The 20,075-nt window shown below is 44.0% G+C and overlaps 1 protein-coding gene across 2 annotated transcripts; it reads right to left on the reverse strand.

Moving 5' to 3' along the window:
• Window positions 1-9,358: 9,358 nt before the first annotated feature.
• Window positions 9,359-19,350, reverse strand: NICOL1 (NELL2 interacting cell ontogeny regulator 1). 2 transcript variants are annotated; one of them, XM_065736165.1, is made up of 4 exons: window positions 19,273-19,350; window positions 18,950-19,107; window positions 13,836-13,924; window positions 9,359-10,201 (listed from the first exon to the last, which is right to left on the reverse strand). In XM_065736165.1, exons 1-4 carry the CDS (start codon window positions 19,326-19,328, stop codon window positions 10,136-10,138), a joined length of 369 nt encoding a protein of 122 aa, XP_065592237.1. In that variant the 5' UTR covers window positions 19,329-19,350; the 3' UTR covers window positions 9,359-10,135. The 2 variants fall into 2 exon arrangements, with proteins under 2 accessions (XP_065592237.1, XP_065592238.1); XM_065736166.1 differs by lacking the exon at window positions 19,273-19,350 and adding an exon at window positions 19,198-19,241.
• Window positions 19,351-20,075: the final 725 nt, after the last annotated feature.

Below are 20,075 nucleotides of genomic sequence, written 5' to 3' on the forward strand. Positions count from 1 at the left end.
TCCTGACTACATAAGCACCATATTTCCCAGTATCTAAAGTTGTAGTAGGACAGAAGGTGCAGCTTTTCTCTACCATTAACAGGAACAACTTCCTCTCCTGGAACCGTAGAAGCTAGTCCTTCCTCCTTTTTCTCAGGTTGTTGCAAAGCAGTATCACAGGGTAGAGATGCTCTGAATGGTAGATCTCCTCCTTCCTTCTGCTTCTGTAGTGACAGTGTTGGCCATGGAAGGGGCAGGTTGGGGAGCCCAGAGTAGCACTGGCTGCTGGCAGTCTGCAGTATTTTCGTGTCCCAAGCTGGCACCATACACTGTGCTGTAGGTATCCCAGATTAGCTGAGGACACCGAGAAACCACAGTTACAGATACAAGCAATGTGGCTGATAAATCATGGCTGCTTCAAGTCCTGAAGGTCTGGGCTTCACCAGTCTCATTGCTGCCATTCCGTTTACAAGGTACTTGGCCTCCCGAACACTCCCGAAGGTTCTTCCCATCTATCCCTGGAACAATTTGGCTCTGGGTCACCAGGATACAATTGCTTGCAGCACTTTCCTCCATGCTTTGTATACCTTCTCATCCACAATGGAACATTAAGAGGTTTGTTACTTGGATCACTAATTGTCACCTTGAAAAATCACATTCCTAAATGCAAGCATAAGTTGTTGCTTGCTGAAAAGTTTTCATGTTCCTGACACACTTGTCAGTACACTGAGCAGACCTCTGTTACATCCTTCCTACTTTGTGCACTCCAGCTCAGTCCATACCACCACTGTTGGACTCTTCCTAGGAAGTAATGTGAAATACTAACACAAACTAATTATTAGAATTGTGGAGAATAATATTTAAGAAAAGCTTCCATTTGTAATGGCATAAATCTTATCACATATAGCTGTGCTTTCCTCAGGCATTTTCTAGCAATGACTCTAGCCACAAAAGAAAAAAGCTCCAAAATACTGTGATTGAAAGTGTGCTAAACTTCACTGACAAGGAAATATCAAGGCTTTGGAGGACTGTGGAGCAGAAACCTATGGAGGAAAAGATGCATTATGTGTAAGAATACATTATAGAGTATACCCAAAGGGAGAACGTAAGAGTAGACTTGAACAAGTGTGACAAAGAAGAGGCTTCCAGCCTGGGTGCTTACATTCCTGTTGAGATGTGATGCAGAGAACTGATCAAGAGGCTGAAATCAATGGAAGACAACTCACAGGTTTTACACAGCAATGAGCCTCTTGAAGTCAGCTGGACGGATGGGAAAGCGACAGACTGTGGAAAGATGTGGCTGCTTGCTTTCTGTTAGAAATTAGTAGGAACTGGGCTTTTAAATTCCACAAGGATCTTAGGAAGAAGTGAAATGTAACTTTACTGTCATAAAAACTCACAGGTTACTGTGAAACTGCCTAAAGTTAACAGAGACATGGAAATGAAGTAATCATTAGCATATAGGAAATTTCAGCCTGGACTGCTGCATGTACATGGCAGGCAGAGTAAGTAAGTGGGTACAGGAAAGACTTGGAGGTCCAAATTTACTCCAGACCTTGACAAAAGCAAATAAACAAACAAACAAAAATTGCAAGACAAAAATAAAGCAGTAATCAGTCTGAGGCTGACAACTGGATTTATACAGCTGCAGCCAAAAGCATTATGAGGTATGTCTCAAAATTAGTGCAGTTAAATCCAGACATGTCCAATCTGTGTCCCACTGTTCGCATGTGAGAAGGCAAAGCCCGGCCTGCAGACACTCTCTGCCATCATGCCAACAATTATTGTCAAGGATGAAGCACAGGAAGAGTAAAATTTCATCAAAAATCTCTGATGAGCTCTCTAATGAACTGTATTACATATCTCATGAGGAAAAATACTTTATCTGAAAGTATTGTCTCCTATTTGACGACGTTGGCCCATGGTATCAGAGGCAGATGTTGGTGGGACAGCAGTAGGGGTTGAACCTTCCTACCAATATTTCCTTACAATTTGTTGCTGTGTGACAGATGGCAGCAGAGGGGCAGCCTGACAAAATGGTGTTTAGAGGTGCATATGGAGCAATGGTTTGTCATCAGATTCCTTCATGGGGAAAAAATGACCCCCACTGACATGACAGTCATTTAAACCTGCAGAAACAGAGAGAGTAATTATTTCACAAAAAGTCTGATATGCTTAACACAACTTTAATGCCACTGTAATCTACTTGGGTCCTTTCTTCCCTGCCTCTTCACACTTACTTAGTCCTGCTGGGGTTCCCAGCTCATCACGGAGCTCCCCTTTACATTCTGCTGGTCCTTGCTCAGTGGGACATCCCCAAGAAAGAGAAGCTGTTCTGTGACGTTAGCTGGCCTAACTGCAGTTCAGTGGCAGTGTGAAATTAAGTGCCCTCATGGCACTCTTTGTAAGTTGGAAAAAGCTGCTGGAAGCCACATTGAAATCTGCTTTCCTGTTCTTGTAAGTGCCCATATTGCACAGTCCCAAACAATTGCTCTTGAAATGCTGTTTGCAAAAATAGTGTTTGGGTATTTTGCACACTATGCTTCCATCTGGAGCAGATCTTTTTTTCAGCAGTTTCAAACACATGGAGATATAATGGACCCAACTGTCACAGCTTGAATAATGGCACCATCGAATAGGGAGCAAATCTCACTGACTGATGAATCCAAAGAGCACTGAGCCCTCCAGGTCCAATTCTGCAAGGCTGTTAAGCATGGATGTACACTGTTTTAAGCAAGCTGCTATTACACCTTGCAAGATTTATCATTAGCATCCCAAAGTCACACATTGATTACTATCATGGGCAGAACTGAAGCAGTCATTACAGAAATTGTATTTAGAGGTATTATATCTGAAGCACTGTATCTTGGCTCACTGTTCCATCCAGTTTACCTGGGCAGTCTCTCTACTCTTGTACCTCTTCATCAGTATCCCATGCCCAGCTATCCTGCTTTGTTTTTTGAGCAGAACTTGTTAAAGCATCTCAAAATTTAATAGATTTTAAGCCCATGGAGCTCCACAGCCACATCTTCAGGAAACATTTGATAAGCTGTCTGTGTGTGCAAAAGCAGTATTTGCTTTTCTTTGTCAGGCACAAAATCAACTATCTCCAAGTCTATTTCAAAGTATAATGAATGACTGGATGCAGGAGCAAATTCTGCATGATTCACCAGATCAAATTCATCACCAGCTGAACTCTGAGAAAGGCAGTAGAGTTCTGTGACTACAGACAGCCAGGATCTCTGCAATAGAACAAAACTTTTCATGCTTGATATACTCTAACAACGTATCCAGCTATCTGGATAATACCAGCTTTTCACATTTAAAAATAAAATGCAATATTTGGTGCTGCAAGCTCTGGCTAGATTGATTTAAAGTTTGAAAAATTCACACTCGGTTATCAGAACAAAATAGATGTATTTATTTCAGCTTGCTCATTAACACACTGGTGCTGGCTCACAGCCAACAGAGATAGGCACCATTGCTCAGTTCTTAATGTACAACCCATCAAATTTCTGTTTGAACTTTATGCCTGCTTTATGAAGGCCAGGCTCTGAGCATGGTGACAGCAGAACTTCTACCCTGAGATTCTGCCCAGCATTGGTCATTTTGTCTGCTCCCTCACATGGGCCAATCTAGGGCCTGCAAAATGGCTCCTTGTTTAGGGTACACAGGGTGGCAGCATGGGTACTCAGGTCATGGGTTGTGAAGTTACCCTCTCTTTCACATCTGTAGTGCTGTACTTGCAGATTAGACTGTATCTGCTTATTAGCAATCTGTACTGACAGCCTGGCCCTACGAATGACCTACTCTTTGAACGACCAAATTCTTCATGGGTCCTTCTGGATTCTAAAGGCTTTCTGGATTCCCATTCCCTGCTTTTAATGAATTACAGTGAGGTTTGGATCATAAGATCTGCAATGGCTCTGTCTTTGAGGAAAGCTGTTTCCCGGGTGAATGACCACATGGGCCCTTATGAGAGAGGGCTGAGTGCATGTGCCTGCAGCATGAAGAAAGTTTGGGTTTCTGGGAATGGCAGCCTGTTTTAATAGACCAGCATTCTGATATGCACGAATCCTTGTCTTCCTGCTAGGGCAAGAAACTTTAAGATGGGATAAAAATAACTCTGCATGCTATTGGTAGCAGCACTTACTCCAGTTACAGCCCTCTGCTCTTCATCTTCAATACACAGCCAGGTCACTCCATGCCAGCCAGTGTGCCAGAGTTGGTCAGGATCAAAGGCATCCATGCCATTAGGTTCCTCAAGTGAGGCAGCCCATCTTTCCAGGCGTTGTATGTAGTTCACAGATTATTTTGTCAGTGAGTTCTTCTCAGACAAGCCACTCAGTCATCCGGGCAGAAGCCACTGGATGCTCTCTCCAGTTTGGCAGTGATTGAGTGGTGTATGTAGGTGTCCAAGGAACCAGCTGTTTGTCAGCTATGGCTGGAAGGCCTCACAACAACTTATTCCAAACTACAGATTTGATAGCAAATCCCTGCTGGTATATGCGAGATATCTGGTGGCCTTTCACATATAACATCAGCTCTACATGGAAACTAACCTTGAGGAGGCAATACAAAACCTTTCTCTCACACTAGGTACCATGAAAATTTTAAACAGACAAGGTATAAATCAGACCTCGTGCCAAAGGGAAAGCACCAAGTTGCATTTTTCCCAAGTTTCCTGTGTTTACCTTCTCAGCCTGTAGCTACTAGTCTGTCTCTTTTCTCAAGTGGTGCATGTTTGCACTTGTTCTTAGAGAGCTGGCCAAGGTCCAGTACCCATTAAATCCATTGAGTCTTTACTCCCAAGTCCAGATCCTCTCAATAACTGTTTACATATGACTAATTCAAACTCTATCGCAATAAAATTGCTTCAGCTATACAACTGTATGAATGGGAAATTCTAATTATTTGCAATAAAGAATGTGTTAAATTTTGCAACTGTTTTTTGTTGTTGTTGTTTTGTTTTGTTTTGTTTATGTGGTTGTTTTTGTTTGGTTGGTTGGGTTTTGTTTTTTTGCATAGTAATGAAACATTCTGGAGAATCACAATTATTCAGTGCATTATTGGGCATAGAGTTTCATCATAGGCAATGTACAGCAGTCTTGTTACAAAAGCTTACATTAGGACACGTTCTAAATCTAGTCTCTGAGCAGAAATTCCTGAGCTCAAAAATTCCTGGTTTCTAACTTCTTCAGACCTATACTACATGTAACTGCTACAGATGAGCTTTGTGATTTGGTCTGCTGTACATTCAGCACCCACATACAGCTGTGTTGCCAGATGCAGGCACAGTTTCCTGAGCAACTTAAAAAAAAAAACAGAATTAAATATTGGAAAATTTAGACTTGTTAGAATCTGACTAATATGGATTTGCAAATGATGTATAGATGTTTTACTTCAATTTCTTCTTTTATTTATATGGAATGAAATCTGATATAACAAGAGCCTGTCCTCTGGAGAAGTGTCGTTCTGACTCCATCTGTAATGTACAGAGTACTACAAGCAAGCTTCTGTATTGAGAGCAACAAAAAAACATCCATTCTCCATAACCAGTGCTGCAGATAGCATCTATCTTCTGCACTTTGATGCTTTTCAGATGATGGAATACTTTCTGTGCAAATGCTAGACTTCTATTTGTTATTTCACACTGTCAGTTCTTCAACAACAGATAACATTTCATCTTGAAGCCAGCTCTTGATTGGCTTGAGAAACACAATGATATAGGATCCAAGTTCTTTAACACTGAGCCTGCTGCTGTATGGGTAGGGCACAGGAGCTCTTTTACAATACTGCAAGGGGATTGTATGATATCCAAACAGCAGTTACATCAGAATTAATACACTGAGTAAATATAGCACCGTGTTAGTGTGAAATAGGCCTGAGTCGCCTTTTGTGCTCTCCAGTGAGTTCATGAAGAATCCTATGTGGGAGTGCAAGTGCAGAATTTGGGCCACAGTGTTGAGAGAACAGCTCTGACTTCAGAATAAACAGAAACATATGGAGTTCGAAGAAAGCATTCACGCAAGCCAGATTGAACAAAAAGTCCGCACTTTACCAGGGACTTTTCTGCTAAGAGCTGAAGCATGGGAAACATTGTAATGGATGGAGCAAACTGGAGCTTTAATAATAGATAATAATGATCATCATTATTTATGGTAATTCTTCTTGACATACTAGTGATGTGGCTGCACTTACACAGAGCACAAAGCTACTTGGATTTCCCTCAGTGCAAAGCTCCACCACAAATGGCTGTGCTGTACCTGGTCCTTTTCTTTTTGCCTTTCCTTTCCATCACCTTTGAGCTCAGCACCCAACTGGGCCTGCATATTTCAGGGATCCAGTTATCTCCCCTTTGCCACTCACCTCAGAGATGGAGCAGGGGAGACACGTCTGGAGCACTTAGCTCTGAATGGACTGTGGGTACAGGGACCCCAGAAGGAAGAGCTTGGTTCTTCCTGCCTTGAGCAGGTACCTCCTGTCTCATGCAAGCTAAAAGTTTACTATGTGCTTCCGGCTCTCCATGAATAATGAGAATGGTTAAGTGATTTTCTCACAGTCTTTTTATATTTCTCATTCCTTCTCTCTGGAGTTAAGGGAAGAAAGTTCCTATCTTCCCTTTTTTTTCAGATTGGCAAGTACCAATTTGCAAAATTTGTGGACAACATTATATTTTCCTTTTCCTTCTCTCAAGGATGGAAATTTGAGAGAAGGAACACGCTGGTGGTAGATCCGATAGGCAGTGCCAGCAGGGCGTCCCCTGCTTCACAGTGCACTTTTCCCCTCACCACAGCCTCTCTCCTGCTTTGATTCTCCCCAGGGTCTGCAGTGTTTTTTCTACTTGCACACTCCACCTGCATGGCCAATGTGTGACACAGAGCCCGAGTGAAACACATGTTTGCAAAACAAGGCTAGGCAAAAACAAGATAAACTACTCTCTCTACAAATCAAGATATCTGCGACTACAGCCCCAAATATCATTTCCCTTAAAATTGTCAGAATACTTTGTTCCATCCCAGGATCATTCTTCAGCCAGGGCCCTTTAGTTCCCTGACACACATGGACAGTGGAACTGAGTGCACCCTCTGCAAGCTTGCAGATGACACCAAGCTGTGTGGTGCAGATGACATGCTGGAGGGCAGGGATGCCACACAGAGAGACCTGGACAGGCTCGAGAGGTGGGCCCATGCCAACCTCATGAAGTTCAGTAAGGCCACGTGCAAGGTCCTGCACATGGGTAGGCAAAGAAATTGTGGAGATACACCACCAGGATGTAACCATCTTGCCTACCCAGAGGAAGCACCGCACTACCATAATTAGATCAGTTCTCTTGTATAGAGAATGTAACTACATTTTCGCAGCCTGTCACTTCCACTCCACTGTGTACAGATGCACTGTGCCCAAGGCACCCTGCAGCAGCACGGCACCAAAAGAAAAGACACAGCTGGTTTCAAAAGGTCCTGAATTTTATCTTGGATCCACAGCAAAATGGTGCTTTGAGTGGCATGTAGCAAAAATACCTTCTGCATTAAGACCTCCTGCAATTAAAACCTGCTGTAAAATATACCATTTCTTCTAGTACACTGACTTCATGAGCAGTAATAAATCAAAGCTATGTAGCTCAATTTTTAGTTAGTGCTACATTGTTAATTACAAGGAGCTTTATCACAGCTAGTGAGTTCAGAGTATGGAGTCTTTAGAAAAGTCCACAAAAATCTTTACAGTACTTTTAAGTTCAAACGAGACTGAGTTCAATTTTATACTTCAGCAAATAGGAATACATTCATAATTTCAGTTCAAATATAAGATTTCTTCACTTTCTTATTCAAAATAGCTCTTCTCCCTCTGAATTTTCCAACTAATTGAAGAGCAGATTTTTATTGCTCCATGAGCACTCTTAAGTCACAAACAAGTAACAGCACATCGAACTGAGCAATCTATCTTGCCTTTTTATTGTTACAAAGAGGAGTACATCTCATCCATGCCATCACAGCTGTAAACTTTCAGGGTCACTCTGATCCCAGAGCACACGCACACGTCAGTCTCTCCACATTTTTATCATAGTAAGCTGCATATCAAAACTCAGCTGTGTGCAACCACTTATCTAAATAAAAACACAGCCTCCACCTCCCACCCCTCCAAAAAAAAAAAAACAACCAGCATTTGCTAACAGGACTTTGCTGCATTCTTTAAGGTACCAGCAGGGTAAGCATGCACAACAACCAATACAAAGCCCACAGACATGCTGCTGTCCCCAGAAAGTGAGCTGTGCTGAAAAATCCACAGGCTCAGCGCTGGAATTCTGCCTCCTGCCAAAAATCAGTTCAAGACCTGTGCATTGCTTATGTTCAAATCGAAGTGGGAGGAAAGCAAGCTAAGGCTGCTATTTGAAAGCAGTTGTGTTCTGCTGTTTTAGTTGTAAAAGAAACCACTCCATTATGAGAACCTCTGTTGCTTCCCCTCAGCTGGTTTCCAGTGCTTTAGTGGAGTGCAGTGCTTCTAGAAGCAATGTGTTGCTGTGCCATGATACTTCTCCTTTATACAAACTGAGTCCTGATGGCCTATAAAGGGTTTCTCTAGGATACTGCATATGACAACAGAATTCCCACTTCAAATGAAGGCGGAAGGATGCTTTTCCTTACTGAGAACCAGCAGCCTTTCAGATGACTTCACCAGAGTGTATTCTATCACTGCGTACTACTGACTGTGACTGCACACAAAATATTTTGGCAGTGGGTCACAGTTCTCTGTGCCTGCAGTGCTGGAATAAAATGGGAGAGAAGAGGTTTGGAAACACAAAGGTTACTAGCTACTGCCGTAACTCACTGATCAGCCTGGCAGCAGAATATCAGCTGCTTATGGAGAAATGGGGGTTGATAAAATAACTTTGAAAACCACTGTTGTCGATGCTGCTCCCACACTCTTGCATGTGTAAAACTTCGAGTTTGTACCATAGATGTTCTAGCTCATCTACACATTTCCATTCGTTACATTTTGAGGAAGACATCTGAAGTTTTATGACAATCTGTTATTGTCATAACAGGGGGAATCCTCTGTTTTCCCCATCTTGCCCACCCCAAACAAGAAGGGGAAAAAAAGGGAAAACAAGGGGAAAGGATCTGCCACCATTCTTTCAAAGTGTAACAAGGTGCAATCTTGTCTACTACTGTTACACTGCCTGAACCGTTCTGCCCTCCCCTCTCCCACTGACTGCAGCAGGAGTATTAATAGCATCAGCGCTGCAACCCATCAGCACGGAGTGAGATTCCTCCCTGCAGAAGTCCATGTGAGAGCCGTGGACCATTTGGCTGCAATCAAAACATTTAAAAACCAGAGTTTGCAGGGGGCTCCTGCGTGCGCGGGCGTTGTGCAGGCGCTCTGCCAGAACCCTCTGCAGCGGCCACCGAGAGCGGTGCAGCCCAGGCTGTGATTTGCTTTAATGAAAGACACTTCTCCAGAAGGTTTTGGCAGATGCTATCAGTTCTACTGCCAGGCAGCATTCATGTGATTGGAAACGTTAGCGATCGCATTGGATACTTAATAAATCCCTCCGAAAAGATCACAGCTACTGCATGGCTCTGAAGAAACAAACACTGGCTACAGATTACTGTTTGCTATGCACTGGGTTATTGATACAATTGGGAACGAGTACCTTCTGTGGGCTGCCAAGCAGGCAGCGACAACTATTAATTTCTATATAAAAGCGTGACTGCTTGTTTGCAAATTTACAGCTAAGCATCACTGCAAAGCAGCTTCCTTTCCTTTCTAGGGACGCATTTTAACATAAATACTTAAAAGATTTTGATTCCACTTACTTACAGATCTATGGCAATTTACATAATCTGAGGGGTTGGCCTGAGAGTCTAAGGGCAATTTTTGGCTTGAAATAACAAGGAAGTGAGATGCTGTCCTTACAAAAAACCCAGGAGTGAGACGCTAACACTGCTTCTTCTTTTGACATTTCAGCAGATGCAATATCACATACAGTACTGGTAGAACACATCAAAGCAAAAACAATCTAACTGTGCTGCACCTGTTTGGATAAAAATTGTTTTCTTGTGGTGTGGCACTCTGTATCTTCCTGTAATTTACTCAACACCGTTTTAAAAATGGATATTAATACATGTCCATTGGCCTAATCCCAGCCCTCGTTTCAGTGAATTGCAGGAAAGCAGTCACACAGGCCTCTCTTCTCTGCTCTCAGGAGGAGGGTTTCTGTCTGCAGAAAGAAAAAAAAAAAGAAAGAACGAAGGAAATAAAAACCCTGAAACAAGCACTTGAAAAAGGTATGAGTATACAATCGATTAGACCTAATTCCTCTACACAGCCGTAGTCAAGGTGCTTTGCTGAGTGAAAAATCATAGCTATTAGAGCTGGTTTCCATCCAGAAAAAGTGACACAAGATAAGCATATTCAGATTCAAGAGGCATGGAGAGTATTTCTGTAATCCACATGTTTTCATAGTTAACTTCCAGGGACAGAGCTGTCGATATTATTAAAGCGTCCTTTCTAAACGCTGAGCAAAATGCCACTTTCAGCTGCACTGCTCTTAATTCCTTCCCAGTGATTGATGGCTTCCTGTTGATGAAGCCTTCAGCACTGTGTAATTTAATTGTGCCAGATAGCATGTGCTAAGGGGCTGATTGTGCTCTCCGTTACACTGCCACTTCTCCAGAATAACTCTGGGCTCAATCCAGCTGTCAGTCTAACCATGTTGTCTGAAACTGAAACTCAACACTTCCTAGGGCAGAGCTGGACTTGAGCTTGTGGTTGTTCTTTCAATCTGAGTTAGTTCAGTGATGGTTGCCTTCTTACCAACTCCATTTGGAGCTGTGCCTCCAGAACCCCATCAGAAGCTTAACAATCATTCTCTGTACAAATCATTTACAGTTATTTGTTCTTGGTTATTAAGTGTCTTGGTAGAAAATCATTTCCAAGCTTTTGGTCTCTGTATTCCAGGAAAAAAAAGTTATCACAGATTCTCAAAGATAATATCCTGTATTATTACAGCTTAGATTTTTGTTGGCCTTGGTCCCACTTGTTTGAGAAACAAAGATTGAACTTCCTGAAATACCACCACCATTTCAGAAGTGGATTCTGCATGAAAGACTCAAAACAATAGCAACAACAGGCTGCCCAGGGAGGCAGCGAGTCACTCTCCCTGGAGGTGCTCAAGAAACACATCGATGTGGTACTTAGGACATCGTTTGGTGGGCAATATTTGTGGTAGGTGGGCAGTTGGACCAACCTTTGAGGTTTTCCCCAGCCTTAATGATTCCACGATTCTGTGATTCTAAGTGTAATCACAACTGAAGGGTGACATCTTCCTGAGCATAAATTTGTGATTATCAACCTGTGGTCTGTGGTCCCTTTAGTTTGTAGACTAACTTTGAAGAGTTTATTGGGGAAAACAAAAACAAATCCTTAAGCCTTTCCAGGATTAAATTCAACATAAATGGGTTTCCCATTTGTACTGGAAAATAAACAAAACAAAACAAACAAACAAACAAACAAAACCCCCAAACAATTAAAAACACTAAAGCTTGGAGATTTCTTGTTAACATAAGATCACAAAGTTCTGTGAAACATAAACTAGCTGGTGTTCCCCTTACATGACACTTCCCGACAAATTAAAACCAGCAGAGGCCTGATTAATGAAGATACCCAGCTCCCAGAGCAGTAACTGGGCACTTCTACCCAAGGATCTATTCTGCCAAGCCCAGGCTCCCTGCCCAGCAGCCCAGTGCTTCTGTCCCCAGCTGCTCCCACTCTGCTGCTCATCTCTTGCTCTCACAGTGCAAGCTTTGCAGGCAGAAGCTGTTTGAGAGGTGCTTTTCCCTTCCCTTTATCCTTTTCAACCCAAACTTTTGACACCTACCTTTGCATTAAAGAGGACTTGCTCACATTCCTTGTCTGCTTTCGCTTATCAGCTTAGTGCAATGGCAGGCATTATTATTGTACACTCAAGAAGCACTGCTTCTTGGTTATACAATGCAATCCTGGATGAGTGAATGCTCCCATTGCTGGGATCCCAGTAGAAATCACAAAATCATCTTAATGTCACACAGGCTTATTGGTTTTCACAGTAATGCCAACAGGCTGTCACTGTTACCACCAACCCTGCCTAGGCATCACTCATGACTATCTACAGGCAGGAGGAACAGCTCTGGGACCACTCAGCTATAAAGCAAAAGATGATGAGAAAGAAGTGTCAATTACCAAAATTAACTGTGGCCATGTTGGCACTGGCATAGGAAGCCCCTGACTGATCAGTCCTCCACGGTGTTTGCCCTTGGATGAGAAAATATAATTGGGTCAGTATCAGCCAAGCACTAGTAGTTAAGTGAAGGTATGAAGGCTGTACCTTTCTGAGAGCAGAGCAGAAGCTTGGCCATGGCTTTTCACTTTTGTAACTCTGCACCACTCAATAATTTGTATTTAACTGAAGTATCTCTTCCAGAGATGTCTTTGGAGTCTCAGTACCTCCCTCATGCATAGGCACAAAAGATTTTAGATTCATCTAATCCAAACAGGTGAACCCAGCTATGCAGCAGAGCAGCCCAGCCCAACTGCAGAGATGGAGCTCCTGGATTCCCAGTCTGATGCCAAATGGTTATTGAGTTTTAGGCTACTGCATGGGAAACCTCTGCAATGTAACTCACATTGTGCACAGACCTCTGGCCTAATAAGTTCGTTATTGATAGCTCATGAAAGCTCATGAAAACTCTACCCTCAATGTCTGGGGCCCTACATGATTGCCTGAGGTCACAAGAAACCAAAGACCAAGCAACATAATTGTCGTTCAGTGTTACAGCTTGAGACATAATTGATTTACTTCTCTGTGGCCAACTGCTGTGAATGACAATTTGAGCAGAAAGTGACTTTGAATGACCAAGGAACTCTCCCCCCCTAAACAACGAAGATGGCACTGGACAAAAGCAGCCCACCAAAGGAACTGCAGATGAGGCTCCAGTCTGCCTGCACTTACCCAAAGTTGCTTTACCATCATGTTGCCAGTGCATATGGAACTGTTAGGAAAGCAGAGGTAGTACAAGACATGTGGGGGGCTTTATTATAGAGCCACATAATTATCTGAGTTGGAAGGGACCTTTAAACTTCATCTAGTCCAACTGTCCTGCAATGAACAGAGACTTCTCCAGCTCACCAGGGTGATCCTTGCATCCTCCTGCTCCTTGCACACACTGGACAGCATGGAATCACTTGTGAGTTTTCATTCAGCTCTACCTCAGCCAATATCCATGTATATTTATGAATCTACATACATAGGCAATGTTAAAATCAGGGCGTTTTTTTACACCCTCATGTTTTGACTCTGGGAACCTCTGCAGCACAGGACAGGCAGGTGAGGAGGCAAAATGCCCCATTTGCTGTGAAAACTGCCCAAGCAAATGCACTTCCCCATTTTTCTTGGAGAGTTTCAATACATGAACATGGAATATACATGTTTGCCTTTCCTCTCTGCCAGCCCTGCTTGCCACCTTCTTGCCATCCCATTCATCTGCTGCTCCTGCCCAGAGAGAGATGAATCCACCACTCAAAATCAATGCTATGAGATAGAGAATAAAGCATCTTTTCTCATTCTTCTCTCCCGCATGCATCTTCTTTTCTTCTTTATTTTATGCATGAATTGTCTGGGGTAATTCTTTAGCCTGTTATGCAAGGAGTCAGGATACAGAAGCTCACCAACCGGGTGGAAAATAATCTGCACTTGGTGCAATCCTATTTGCTATGAAAGTGAGTCAGCAGAGATGTCGTGTCTGCTGTATGCAGACAGGCAGACCTGGCCGCTTGGAGACAAAGGCTAAGGAAAGTTTTTCTACAGAAGCACATACCCGAGTGTCTAGATTATATGCCATCTTCTTCAAATCCTGCAACGCCCTCTGCATGAACTCAAACGCATGGCAGTCAACACAGGGACGGCCTGGAAAAAAAGGTATAGAAAAAAGACATCACTGTCACAGCATGAAATTTGGAATGCAGCAGTGCAAAGAAGGAACGCTCAGCGGCCTTGTAATGCCAGGAGAAAACCCATTTTACCAGCACCCACACCTGCATCTGCGCAAAGAACGGGGCTATGAACCTGTACTGTGCAAGAGCTCACTTCTTGAGCGAAGATTAGCAAATACTGGAGGGTGCTTCGCTGTGTGGCCTTTCCTGAACACAGCCCAAGCTTTGTTCTGCCGGATGCTGAATGCCTTCAGCCCCCATCCTCCCTCTTTGAAATGGAAATCCCCTGCTCCTCCTCACAAAAGAGTTAATTCCCCACAGATTGGCTGCAAACAGGGATCAAAAATCAGACTGCCAGCTCTGTTTCTACAGGAGCTCTTACAAGAACAGCTTGGCAAGGGTCAGCACCAGATCTGTATATGCTTCCTTCACCTGCTGCTGTGTTTTTTCTCTGCCAGGAACACAAAGTGTCCCACTGGCTCTGCAGCTCGTGCCAATGTGCATGCACACAGGGACAGGGGGAAGGCAGAGAGAGGAGGAGAAAGAGATGTGCCAACAACCTTCTGGCTCACTCCTGGGCCTGGGCATTTCTGCTCTGCCAGGATTCACCCTTCACTGATCTCGTGCCCTGTAGTTACAGAGTAAATGGAATGTGAGCTTTCAGAGGAAGAAATTGCAGACACTAGGAGAGGATGCAAGGGGAATGATATTTTACATTGATCACAGACCCCTGACAGTGTATATGGGGGAATGCTAAAATCTTTGTCCCCAGGCAGCCACTCGTGCTGCTCTGACAAAGCAAAGTGAGTGCAAAGCTGCTGCTGAGATGGCTACAGAGCTCCCTGCAGCCTGTTATCAGGATTTTGACAGTCGAACTGTTCTCACTTCTGAGCATGGAGGAAGAACCTGAATAGTCAGCGTGCTGTTGGCAAATCTGCCATTCACTTGGGGCCATGGCCTACTCCTCATTACAGTGCTCTTCTCAGAAAGCAGCTTACCCTGGCCGACTTGCCTGCCCTGAAGGGACCGTCACCATATTGCATATAGAACCAGGAGCTGCACTCAATGATCCTTGTGGGTCTCTTCCAACTCAGGATAGTCTATGACTCTGCAGTATCCCAGGATGGCAACATCCAGCTGTTCAAGCTGACCTGTCACTTTGACTTATGGTGGCACAAAGAGGGCTCACTGAGTCAGCACCACTGCAGATGAGGAGGCAGCTGTACCTGGGAGAACAGCCAGGAAGGAAGCTGGCTGTGAACCTTCTTCTCATGCAGCCCTGAGCACAGCTTTGCAAATTAAGGCACTGTTGAACTCACCATCAAACTTCTTGCACTTAGCACAGAACAACCTGAATGTAGATCCCCAAATAAAACTGGGGCAGCAAATCCCAACTATCTGGCAATTATACAGCTACAGTCTGATTTTTATCAGCAGAAACACCCAAGCCCTGACTGGCTGAGATTTTAAGCTATCAAACAAGCCAGGTTCTTATAGTAGACAGTAGCAGATACTTTGATAATATATGATTAAGAACTTGGTTGGTTGTGGGTTTTGTTTTGTTTTTGTTTTGTTTTGTTTTTTTAGTTTGTTTGAGCAAAGTTGTAGGAAATGGGATGCAGCCCCACAGGGTCAGAGCCTTTGTCCATGTGCCCATGCAAAGGATTTACCCATTCCCCTGTGCTGAAGCCATCTCACTGCTGTGGGGCTGGTGGTGTTCACTGAGTGTTCTTCCGTAAACTGTGTACCATTGTTAGTGATTATGAGTATTACTGTTAGTGATCCCTATCAGCCTGCTGTGAAGCAGGTGGGGTGCAGGTGTGCTCATCATGGGGTCTACTGATGGAGTCTGAGGAGCTTAAAATTAACCTGTGGTACTCCCAGAGACAGGAATTAATAAAAATAATTACAGTAATTAATAAATAACCCCCAAGGTTCACAGTGGTAGCCATGTGTGGTCCAGCATTGCTTCAAGCAGACAACTGATGTAAAAACACTCAGTGGGAATAATAGTGGAGTGGGCTGGGATGGAATGGGGTTTAATTACTTTGGAAACCTGCTTTAACAGGGCGGTTGGACTAAATGATCTCCAGAGATTTCTTCCAACCCCTAAAACTCCATTATTCTGTGATTAAACGTCTAGATTAGACCTCCAGCAGTGTTATTCTAGGCTACCAAGGGATGTGAAAATCAACATCCCAAGTCTTGGACCTGAGAAGGCCTCCATGGATTTTTCTCACATTAATCTGACACATTACTTCTTGAATCCATGGGAACTTTCAGCATCTGCAGCACTCTATGGCAATGAGTTCCACAGCTCAGCAGCACACGCTGTGAGCGAATTGTCAGTCTTGCTGGCTCTGAAGTTTACTTCTACTTGTGTTGCTTTCTGCCTCCAATTTTTGCAGAGAGAGACATTTATTATATAATCACCATCCTTGTCACACTTCTGACTCTGCTGATCTCCATCACTCCCTGCCTCAGTGTCACCCTTCCAGACTGAAGAGCTGGCCTGCAAGCTGCTCTACCTAGCTGGGCTCAACCTCTCTTAATGCTCACTACATTCTCACTAAGATGCTTGTGGACATTTCCTTGAAGTAACTGCTTGGTTTCACAAGAGGGTTAAACAAATCTAAGTACATTCTGCTCTCTGTCCTTGACTGCGTGTTCCCACTCTTTCCCTTGCTCACAGCAAGGTGACCATGATGTTGCTTGGGCAGCTGAACTGCTAACTTTTTCTCCAGACCAGCTCCTGAATGCACGAGTCCTATGGTCAGAATGAGGACAAGGAAGAAAGTTACAGTGAGAAGGGCAGAAGCAGCGCAGATTTACATCAGCTTAAAGAAATTGTGGAACCAAAACTTAAGTCCCATTATAGCCAAGTACAGCAGGGTGCTATTAATTCCTCGCTGACAGCTGGGAACAGGCTATCATTCATAGGGAGACTTAACAGGTTTGTGGTTTAACATAATGAGAATCATCAAGAGTCAGCTATAATTCTTTAAATGGATCCTGTCAGCATGAAGACTGTGTCTGCTTTTGTGTGTTTGGGGAGAAGTGGGGGAGGAGAGCTCCAAATATGCTTCTTGGTGAAAAACTGGAACTGAAAGCACTGTGGAAGTCTAATTTACTTTCCCGCACATGCACATGGCACTTTGTATTTCCTGCACCTTGGCTAATGCAACCAGACTGACCAGCTTCTGTTCTTCCATTCCACATTTCAGCCTTCACAGTGGGTGATCTGGGCTGGAAATGCTATGGTAGCTTGGGGAAATTGCTTAATTATTTTTTAGTGGATTGCTCTGAACTTTATAGAAAGTACTCTGAAAGCATTAGCAACACCACTTCATACTTGAACAGTCTTTGTAAATGCAAAGTAGTGCGTATAAAGTATTAGGACTTGATTAATGACTCCTAATTAGAATTATTCATAAAGATCTGGGCCTGGCTCTCTGACTGGAAGAAAGGAAGCAAAGTGGAGTGTAGGAGGTGGCACCCCAGACCAGAGATCAGTGTCATGCAATAGCACAGGACATCTACAGCACTGAGAAGATAACATGGACTTAAGAATATCAGCAGCACTGTCCTCAAAAAGGGTCAGTGCCCAGGAGGATAGAGACCTCAGTGAGAAATAGCCTATGGAGCTGATATCAAGCAGAGGAAGATTCAGGAACGTCTGTACTAGATCACATCAAAGCTCTGGCCCAGTGTCCTGAATTCCAAGCACTGCACCTCATTTTATGTGTCTAGGAGCATTTCCAGGCTTTGAGAGCAGCTGGCACTGATGGGCAAAGGAGAGTATTTGGAGCACTGAGCAACTGCAGCGTTTTCTCAACCACTTGCTGATGAGAAGCATTGCAAGCTCCTTGTTGCTTTAAAACTCTGCCCCTCCAGCAGGAAAAAAATATTTATAATTCATGATGAATCAGGGGCCTTCCTCCTGGTCTGCCCTCAGACATAAACACCATTCACACAACCACAGCAATGCTGCCAGCCTCTGTGATTCAGGGCAGAGCAGCGCATCTCTGCAGAAACAGAGTGCCCCTCATTCCTCACTCTCACATGCAAGAACAAAACAAGACAAGGAATCTTTCCCAAGGGCTGCTCGGGACTTAGTAGCCTGGTCACAGGTTATCAGAAAGATCAGATTTGATTTGGAGACGGTGGCCAAGTGTTGGTTCTATGGATAAAATGGGAGTTTCCACTACATGGGAGGAACAAGGAACCATCACGTACTTTCTCTCCAGGATATGTTGCCTTGCCTCTGCTAACACAGACACACAGAAATCACACATAATTTATTTTTTATGCATGATATTCTCCTTGAGAGAACAGTATAGACCAGTTGACTTATTAAAGTTAATGAATTAATGCATAGAAAACAGACATAAGATAGAGGTGAGGCCTCTTTTAGAACAGACCAACACTTACCACTAGTCAAAAAACACAGCGGAACAAAAAAGAAGGCAAGTCAGTATTCAAGTCCTAGGGAAGATGTCTTGGGTGTATTAATTATAATTAATGTAATTAAAAATGCAGTTTTAGGAGAATAAGATGCAGTGACTAAGTTAGATCTCATTCTAGATATCTGAGTAGTAAAGTGAAAAGATAGCTGTGATACAAAGTGAGGCTAAGAATGGGAAATTGGTTTGTACGCAATTACATTTCCTGTTCTCAAAAAATAAAAGAACCCCCCAGAGGGTATTTAAGCTTCCAGTGGGCAGCTACTTCAAACCTCCTGACCAAAACATCCTGAAAACACTGACTCTGTTCCCTAGTGTCTTCCAACTATTGCCTCATTTTAGAGACGAGGAAGTTGAACTAGAGACTCGCTCAAAATGACAGAATAAATTAAAATAGAGCTGTGATCCAAAGCCAAGACCTGCAAGGTGTGCCTGAGCCAGTCAGCAGGGTACACCCGGAGCTGTCTGTGTGGTAAGAGGAGGGCACAAAGCAGGATGCGTGCAGCGGGGCATGAGCGCAGCACGGCAGTACCTACTTTCAGCAGGAATGACACTCCCCGAGTCCTGGCTGGCCCCCACAAGCCTCACACTTAGCAGGCCCAGCACCGAGATGAACGGGATCGCCACACGCATCACGCTCCAGGCAGACGGCAACGCCATTGCTCGCGTCAATAATTCAAGCGGTCTTCCCAGCCTGGAATGAGGAGAGACAGTGAAAATCAGCAGTTTCCTCCCTGCAAAGAAGGAGGTGAACTGTGATATGCAAAGACCCACATGTATGCACAAAGCCACACGCATGCATCACGGTGGTGACATTCTGTGGGCTGCAATATTCCCAAAGGACCAGTTTGCCCAGTACCTGAGCTTTCTCTTCACCCGTGGAGCAGCTGAAACAAGCAGGCGAGACTCCAGCATTCACTCTGAGCATGCGTGCCCCTGCATCCCCCCGCATCCCCCCTTTCCCCGATTAGGGTCATTGCCATGGAGATTTGCTATAGCAACACGGAAAATTGGAGCTGCCAAGTGGAGGAAAAGATTTAAAGGGACCACATTGCTGTGGATGGTCACTACTGCTCTCTGCCTCCACCCCTTCCAAGGCCATCTCCTCTCCTCAGTGGACACCAGCTGCTGCAATCCACATCAGAGTGTCTTGGGCAATATTTGGGTTGGCTGCTTTTATTCTTGAAGGGACCGTGCTGAACCATGCAGCTCTCATCCTTTGCTTTAACTCTAACTCACTTAGAGTGAGATTTTGTTCTCTGAGATTTCAAACAAGAAGAAAAATCAGAAGTTTGCTTGGAAGGAAAAAAGATCCAGTGACTGCTGGTGGTGTCTCAAACTGCCTTGTGTAGAAGGTCCAAATGTTGTTCCCAGTCACTGGGGTCTTCATGAGGTGATTCAAGGCATGTGTGTCCACCAAAGTGTCTCCGCTGAGACCATGAGAAGACTCCAGTCCAAGCTCTGCAGCTGAGTGCCTGAGGTGAGGCTGAGTGAGACAGCCCAGTTTAACACCACCTGTCTCTTCACAGGCTGCAGATACCTGCTAAACGAGCAGCTCCACAAGAGCCAGAATGTAATGGAACAACATTGTACAGTTTGACTGTACACTCATCTGGGGCTGGTCACATAGTCTAGCCCTGATCTGCAGTTTTAAATAACACC

Source organism: Cyrtonyx montezumae, unplaced genomic scaffold, assembly GCF_038088225.1.
Source record: "Cyrtonyx montezumae isolate F1298 unplaced genomic scaffold, pur_monq_1.0 scaffold_2, whole genome shotgun sequence".
NCBI lineage: Eukaryota > Metazoa > Chordata > Aves > Galliformes > Odontophoridae > Cyrtonyx > Cyrtonyx montezumae.

Excerpts from the sequence above, each read along its gene's own strand:
- NICOL1 (XM_065736165.1), bottom strand. The coding sequence starts at position 19,328 with ATGCTGGAGTCTCGCCTGCTTGTTTCAGCTGCTCCACGGGTGAAGAGA. Across the intron at positions 19,108-19,272 it reads CGGGTGAAGAGAAAGCTCAG|GCTGGGAAGACCGCTTGAAT; the intron begins GTACTGGGCAAA and ends TCCTCATTCCAG. Across the intron at positions 10,202-13,835 it reads CATATAATCTAGACACTCGG|ACAGAAACCCTCCTCCTGAG; the intron begins GTATGTGCTTCT and ends TTCTTTCTGCAG.